The following is an 8,510-nucleotide window of genomic DNA, read 5'->3' on the forward strand; positions in this document are numbered from 1 at the left end:
GTCGCTCTTAAACTCTGACTCTTTCTGTTATTTGATGTGTTTGAGGTGCAAAGGGGAGCTTATAACATTTATGCGATGATGCTTTCCTCCTCACTCTCATTCATAAGTGGCCAGGTAATAGTTCTGGCTTCGTAGCTATTTTTTTTTTCCTCTGTGTTCTCACTTTAAGTGTGGCTGAGGCTGTTTCCAGCTCTACGGGAGACTATGTTGTTTTCTTGTTTGGACGCTCCCTGGAGAATAAAAAAAAAGCGTTTTTTTCTCATTGTGGTGTTCCGATTATAGAATTGTGTGTCTAAAATGTAGACAATACATCTGTGCAAGAAAAAAAAACAACAAAGGATGACTAGGAGGTTTATATTATTTAATTTGTGAGAGACATAAAGAGGAATCCCTAGGTGGAGGTGAGAGGGGAGCTGGAGACAGACAATCAGCCCAGGAGGGACACACCAGCTGGCATGGTGTCATGTGTGAAGAAAAAACAGATAGAAAGACACAGCCAATTAAGACAAAGGTTGAGGTCTGTGGCTACAGGGGAAGAAAGGATCAAACCTCAATAGCACTGGCTTTACTTTTAGTGCAGGAGAGTTACTCTGCCTGATATTTCAACCACCTCAGGCGTGCAAACTAAAGACTGACTGTTAAAGGATGACACTGGTGTTCTGTATATTTCTAACTCTCAACAAATCTCATGACAAGACCCAAATGTGTTAGTCTGTTTCTCAATGCTCTCTGACTTCTCTGTCCTGTCCTTGCCACTCAGACGTAGATTTGCTTCGATTTATTTAATTATAAAAATACTTTTTTTAAAAATGTATTTATAGAAGTGCCTTATTTAATCTTCCTTATAACCAAAATTTTTTAAATGTTATTATAAAAGTAGTGTATTCAACTTTATTATGTTACAGTACAGTAGTTACTTTATTTAACTTTGTACTTTGGTAGTTGGTATTAGTTTAAAGGGTATCAAAAATATCAAGATGTATATCGTGTTTCGGGATATAACCTTAAAATATTGCGATATTATTTAAAGCCATATCGTTCAGCCCTAGTTCATAGTAATGAAGGAGCATGTCACCCAGTGCAACAAGGTGGCTCACTGATGTGTTTTTAATGTTTTTCGGAAAACATTTGTCCAAAAATCATTGGCCTAGAGGAAGAAGAAGAAAATTCCTCTTTCTTTTTGGCTCTAACTGTTCTCACATCAGCACTGTGTGTATATGGGAATATATGAGAGGGCTCTAAGCTCCAGATCGTTTCACTTCTTATTGGTTGCTTGTAATTTTAGGATTTACAAATTTAAGCTTATTCCACTGCGTTGCTCTGGATTAGACCAGCAGCTAAATCCCCAAAATGTAATATTGGCTAAATGCACTAAACACTCACAGCAGTTTGAAGGATTTTGATTAATAACAGACCCAGCTGCAAACTGAAACCAAGACTGATATTAAGTGTGGCTGCTGCTGGTTCCTCAGCTCCTCAGTGACCCAGGAGCTGAGCCGCCCTGCTACCATGTAATCGCAGGCATAACCAGCACCTATTTAAAGCTCGCCCTGCACTGTAATCACAATCAGCACTCCTCTGTTCACATGTCAGCTCCCATTCCCCTCAAATCCGCCCCCTTATTAGAGACTGGGAGAGTGGGCTGTGATTTCACTGTTTACTGCCAAACAGGCTGCAATGCAACACAGAAGAGAGGAGACACAACACTGATAAATAGTCTGAGGGATTGTGTATGTGCACCCCTCGTTACCTAAACCACCGAAATGTAATCACACAACAGTGAAGCAGCCTCTGGAGTCTCCTCTCTGGAGACTGGACCAGGGACGCACCTACCAGATGTATTTGTGCTGATATCAGCGCAGATGCTGCCTTATGGGAACAAGTCATTTTTGAAAAAACTTCCATGAATTGCAAAAAAAGTTTTTACGGTGACATGACGTGGTATTTCAGGCGACTGGGAAAAGCCATATTTTACAAAACTGCAATGGAAACACTATTTTGGCTTTTATAGGTCATATGATGCTATGGCTATGCACTTGTCAGTAGGAACTGGCTCCCTCATGATGCAGCAGGCGCTCCAAGAGGTGTTACTGCATCATATGACTCTTCAAAAGTTAAGCAGATCATTCTGAGTTTTTTAATCCACAATTCCTCTGAAGTCGTGGACGATCACCTCCCAGAAATCCCTTATAAGTGGCTGCTCCTACTTATAAGGGACTTGCCTTTTCATTATCACATGGAAATAATGACAGCTAGTGCGGTGGCTGCACTAGAAATAAAGCTGCGGATGTTTTGAACATCCATCGCCATGCTTCTTAGAATGTTATCGCCAGAGGAGAAGTCACATAATATCAATCAATGGAAACACAGTCATCTCGCAACTGTGTTTTAATGGCATTACGAAAATATCGCAGATCTGTGGAAAATCATACATTTTTAATTTAACCTTCACGCAGTTGGAAAGTGTCTTGAGATGCACTTTTTCTTTTACAAGACAAATCTGGCCAAAATGGCAGCATAGATTATTTAACACACAATCTCAGGAAAACCAAAGTCATTTAATTTCTAACATTCACATATAGCAACAGCACACTAAAAGAGGATGTGAGAGGCATTACTATTTACAAAGTTTTTCATTAAGACAGCATTTATAGTTGAAGTCTGTCTTGCAAATCATTATCCATTGAGTCTAATACTTTCAAACTGAGCCAGTCTGCTTCATCAGACTGTGTGGGTGTGTATGATCTGATCTGGCAACATACTCAAATAACCCCGCAACTGTCATCACATTCTCATTCAAATGTTTCTAAATTCACAATTGGTGCACGGAAGTACATGACATCACCTTCTAACCAGTAAGAAGAGCTCAGATGACCAACAAAAAAAGGAAAAGAAGAAAGAAAGAAAGAAATCGTGTTTGTGGAATAAACAGGACTGCTTTAACATTGGCAGAAAATAGCCTGTTTGTTTCAGCATTCCCATTGCTGAGTAAGAAGTTTACTGAGAAAATAAGGTTATCAAGTCTTTTGAAATGATCTATCTCAAGGGTCTTGGATATTAGTCAGAGAAAGCTTTTTACAGAATACAGAGGTAGACAAAAAGTTCATCTTCCTCCTTATTTTCAGTTAAGTCCATCCACCGTTCAAACATTCAAAATATTGGAAAAAAAATGAATGGCAGCAAAATCTCATGTGTAGTTTGATACAGTAAGACAGCCATGGACATTTGCAGAGTTGTGACATTCCTTGAGGCAATCTATTGGTACTACAATACCTTTAGTTTAGAAAATAAAGGGTTTAGAAATGCATGGATTTATCATTGATTTTGTGACCTCTCTTGTGTGCAGGCGATCTATAAGATGGTGTCCTCTGTGATGAAGATGCCTGAGGACGAGTCGACACCTGAGAAGAGGACAGAGAAGATCTTCAGGCAGATGGACACCAACAGAGACGGTAGGCCAACCTCATCTGCTCCTTTTTTGAGTAGTTTCACTTCACTTTGCTTTAACAGTAGACGGTGGTAAAAAAAAATGGCATCTGACTTTAAAACAGCTTACAGCTTGTAAGTCAAGAAAATTGCTTTGTGTACCTGCTATAACTCTAAAATAAACATCTGCATGAGGTCCATATGGATTCTGTTTAACCCTTTGAAACGTGGGCGAATAGGCTTCATTTCTTTCAAAAACATGAAAAGAAGTACATGAGCAATTTAAGAGGAAATGACCGAGACATTAGCAAGAAATTAGTAAAAAGTACAAGCAAATTACCTAAAAATTAGCAAAAAAACAAAAAACACTAAACCAAAAAAAATAAACAAACAACAAACAAAGCAGACAAAAAAAATGACAAAGAAAAAAATATAACAATTCTGAATCATTTTAAATATGATAAATCATTATATGGTAATTGTAAGTATTGTTCTCCAGACATTTTTTCCAATTTAAAATAATAATAAAAATAACATTTTTTTCTCTACTAATTTCTTGCAATTTGCAGGGCATTTCTTGTCAAATTGGTCATTGTTTCCCCCCATGTTTTAGAAGAAAATCAAACCAATTTGCTCATGGTCCAGGGGTTTAAATACTTGTGAAAAGCGTCTGAATGTAGCACATGGAAAATTACATCAATCCAAGTTTCAAAGGGTTAAATTGAAACCTGCTGGAACTGGTGTATTTATGGGTCAATTGATTGGTTCCAGTGAAATGGGACACAGCAGGTATTTAAATTGCAAATGTTTTGAACAGCTTGTCACGGCCACCTGGTTAGCTGGCGGGCAGCTGTTGTCATTGTACGCAGAGGCCTGGCTCTCTGTAGCAGAGGCACTTGTAGAGCCCTCCAGGATGAAGCAGCAGTTCATTGACAACAGAACTCACACCTGACCTGCCGTTTCAGTCACACACAACACACTTCAGCCTCACACAATTGCACAGTACATACTCGGAGAGCGCATTCATACAGCGTAAACACTCCAGAGCAACAGGAGGAACAGAAGCAAGACGAGAGGAACAGAGAGATGGACAGTGAGGAATTAGTGAGCAGTGTGGGTAGAAAGAGAAGACACAGCAAAAGAGGAGTGGGTTGGAAAAGAGAGAGAGGAGCGGGGAGGAAAGTGACAGCAGAACAAAGACAGCAACACAGAGCGAGAAAGTGTGCTGACCTGGACATGGAAAATGTGCTGTCTTTCTTTTCTAATGAGAATCATGAGCAGCGAGCGAGTCTTAGAGAGGCATCTTGACTCTGTTTCAAGTGTGAGAGAGAAGAGCTGCTTCAACACCGCCACCTGTTGGTGAGAAATGAAACATCATCAGGATGCACTGATGCAGCTTGCGAAGGCTCTGAAGAGATAACAGTCACAAAGAATCACATGTAATTCACACTGAAATGTGTGCTTTGTTGTCATCTCACTAATAATCTCTCAAAATCCTTAACTAGGTTGAACCCAATTTACAAATCCCAGCCACTCCATGCTGAATGTTCGAAGTGAATGGGTATAAGATCATCTAAAGCGTTCTACAGCGTTGCCTGTCACAACATGAGGGAGCTTATAGAGTATGAGTCACGTTTTACAGCACAATGAGTAACCCAGCTGATTAGACCCAACAGGGACACAGGAGCTAAAACACAGTAAATGCTGCTTTCTGAACCAAATGTGTCTTCCAGTTATGCACTGCAATGTTGCCCTTTGCTGATGTTATCCCACCTCTCCCTCCCCCTTTTTACACTACAGCTGTCTTATCAAATAAAGGCATTAAAAATAATCTTTTAAAAAAGAGAAGTCTTTATGTTCACTATAAAACAGTAAATAGTATTTGTTGTAAATTAGTACTGTATATGTCTTGTACATAACATTGCAGGAAAGGTTTTTTCTTCTTAATTTAAAGTAAAATTTTGGCGATCTTACTTCAGTTTTAGTAAGGATGTGCATTATTATACAACTAGTCGATTGAAAGTTGCTGTCCTCGCTAGTCGGCACTGGATATACTAATTTGTTAACTTTTTTTTTAATTTTATTTTTTCATTTTATTTTATTTATTCATTTATTTATTTATTGTATTTTTGTATATTTGCAATTTGCAATTGTGTTCACCCATTGAAAATTTCGTAATAACTGGCAACATTTCCTGAAGATGTATTTTCCAAAAATGTCATAATTGAATCAATAATAATCATGTCACAGTGCAGTGCCACACATATCAGTGTCATTTAAAATACGGTTTGGTGATTGAAAACTCTGATAAACAATTTCCAGTAGATCGTATAAAATACACAATAATTTTTCAGACATTGAACCTAATTGGTTCAGTCATTCTCAATTGTTTTTTTTTTTGTGTGTTTCTTACTTTTAGACTAGTCAGCTGGCCAATGTTTAAACTTGAATTTAAACGCCAGGGAAATTAGTAATTCATAAATTCCTAGATCTTACCTGTCTTTGCTCTGAGCTCCAATACTGTCCCTTTTTTGCTATGTACTGCAGTAGAATTTACAAAAACATAATTTATCCTTTTGTATATGTTTTAGGTAAGCTGTCTCTGGAGGAGTTCATCAAAGGCGCAAAGAGCGACCCCTCCATCGTCCGTCTGTTGCAGTGTGACCCCAGCAGCGCCGGACAGTTCTAAAGCCGAGGCATCAACACAACCTGTAAGGCTCACACTCAGCTCAGAATGAAAGTTAAACTTTTTGCAAACAGTTAGGTGAGAGTTACTTAAAGTGCGCTGGTGTTTCAGCCAGTTTCAGAGCGTGCCATTAGTGTGAGGGCTGAGGTTCAGCCGCCTCGGGAACAAAGGTGTTTCTCCTACGATCAGTCGTGCCTCGCAGGCAGTGAACAGGCCTGCTGGAGGCAGGATTCGCAGGCTGCGTGCACCGTGCTGGACGTGGGATGGGTCATCCACGATGTCACAGGCTGGGTGACTATTTGTAGTTCATGGATAGATATTAGAGAATCTGTAGGAGGTGGCCTGTTTTTTGTTGGGTTTTTTTGGAGCAGTTTTTGAAGGTGTTGATGCTCTTAAGATGCTTCTTATTTTTAAAGCCCCCGTGTGTAGGATTCACCAATTTTTGAAGTACCATCTTTGTTGGCAGTCTTGTAGAGAACCTCTTTGTTTTCTTAAAATTTAAACTCTTTCCTAAAGATTTTAACTTTTAACTGGATTTGTGCTGCCTCTTCATGGGTTCTTATGGCACTTGTAGAGGTCATGTGCAGTCAACAAGCATCTCTTAATTTTTGTGACTCTGAACCCGAGGTTACAGCAGCTCTTGATGAACTTTGTAAGCGCAGTCAGATGGTGCAGTGTGTAACAGGAACATAACCTCTTCCTGCGCTATAGAAATATTCTGGAGCGTCCATCAGAGCGACTGATCTTAATAACGTTTTATGACGATAGGAAAACCTCGGGCTGTGGGATATGGAGAGAATCAAATGTCACAGTTTGATAAAGTACTCTATTTGGAAAGATTTACACAATTTAATTTTTGATAAATAATCATCAGTGATGTGAATATAATAACTAAGTGGGTAAAGCCAAATAGAACAACTACAAAAGTCTTTACTGTAATGCAGCCTTTCAAACCAGGAAAAGGCAACACTTACAATATTAGGATAGATAGATAGAGAGAGAGAGAGAGAGAGAAAGACCATCTCAGGAAAATCCCAACAAGTAGTTACAAGGTTTGCTTGTTGTTTTGGTTATTATTATTAATATATGATCACTGCGTTTTTTGCAGTTTATTTTATTGTTGTTTTATTGCTGCCTTGTTTTCAATCTGTTGCTTGTCTGAAAAGCACTTTGCAACCCTGTTAAGAAAATGTATTATTATTATTGTTGTTGGTATTATTAGTAGTAGTGGTATTATTGTGAAACTCCCTCGTCATTCTGTCCGTTTTTTGTCATGAATCATAAATGTAATATGTCAGGTCATTTATTTTTAAAATACTTTTCTATTCTGATAAAATTTGAGGTGTGTGCGTCAATGAAACAGTAATTCTGATTATTATGATTATATATTTAAAACTAGATTACAGGAAAAAAAATAGAGATATTTTTATTATTTATATTATTATTTTTAATTTTGTCATTTTATCCCTTTTTCAGGTCATTTCCTATTTTTCTCTTGTCACTTTTCTTTCTTTTTGCTAGTTTCAGGTCACATTCTTGCAACTTTTTATTAATTTCTTGCTAATTGTGGTGTCATTTCTTGTTAAGCTGCTTATTTGCTCAGGTTTCAAAGGGTTAATTGCGACTCCTGTGATAATCATGACTTGACTTTTATCCATCTCCTCGCAGTGCTTCTTTGGGTGACTCCAAATGCCCATAACTCTCCACTATGGAGCAGACTGATGATGAAGAATGACAAGCTGATGACGATGAAGAAGACAGGCCTTCAACATGCACTGAGGACATCAAATACGGGCACGGGAGCCAAATTCTCCAGTTTACTCCCCCCATGAGCTGTTTATCTAAACCCTCCTAACCCAAACAAAGACTGAACCTGAAGACTCTCCCAAACCTTCATCAGGTTATCCACTCCCACTGATTGTAGTTGACCAAGGACCCCTCAGTTCTCCTCTAGGCACGTCAGAGTATAGCGAAGGTCTACAGTAGGTTGTATATATACAGTATAAACTGGAGTCTCTGTATCAGTGTCTTTGCTTGGCTCTCTGTGCCCCTCGAAGGCTCCAGCCAGAGCGACAGAGCCTCCATCACTCTAACGTGTATCATAGACAGAGCGTGTGCATGAGACAAGAGAGAGAGCGACATAATGGTGTTGAATAACGGGACAAACTGTAGGTAAGATTATTTAATCCGCAGAGAGGACTTGTGAAGTTCGTCCTTCACTCCAAACGAGTACCGCTTTTAGTTTTCCTCTTTTCTACTGTGAGAATGTGTACGTGTGTTTGTGCATTTTGCAAACTTGATAGACTTTGTTTCATATTTTGTGCTGGGACAAAAAAAAAAAATTAAAAATAACATGAACTTGTAATATTATGCTACTATGCATACGCGCCCTAAATCG

The 8,510-nt window shown here is 38.7% G+C and overlaps 1 protein-coding gene across 2 annotated transcripts in view; it reads left to right on the plus strand.

The window, feature by feature from the left end:
- The window catches only part of LOC121945171 (neurocalcin-delta A), an 85,026-nt gene extending 76,819 nt beyond the window's left edge, over nt 1-8,207 (plus strand). For both annotated transcript variants that reach the window (XM_042489203.1, XM_042489204.1), the window contains 3 exons: nt 3,347-3,452; nt 6,018-6,137; nt 7,781-8,207. In XM_042489203.1, coding sequence (XP_042345137.1) covers nt 3,347-3,452; nt 6,018-6,115 — 204 coding nt within the window. In that variant the 3' untranslated portion in view covers nt 6,116-6,137; nt 7,781-8,207. The remainder of the gene's footprint in view (nt 1-3,346; nt 3,453-6,017; nt 6,138-7,780) is intronic.
- Nucleotides 8,208-8,510: the final 303 nt, after the last annotated feature.

This window comes from Plectropomus leopardus, chromosome 7, assembly GCF_008729295.1.
Source record: "Plectropomus leopardus isolate mb chromosome 7, YSFRI_Pleo_2.0, whole genome shotgun sequence".
In the NCBI taxonomy this organism is placed as follows: Eukaryota; Metazoa; Chordata; class Actinopteri; order Perciformes; family Serranidae; genus Plectropomus; species Plectropomus leopardus.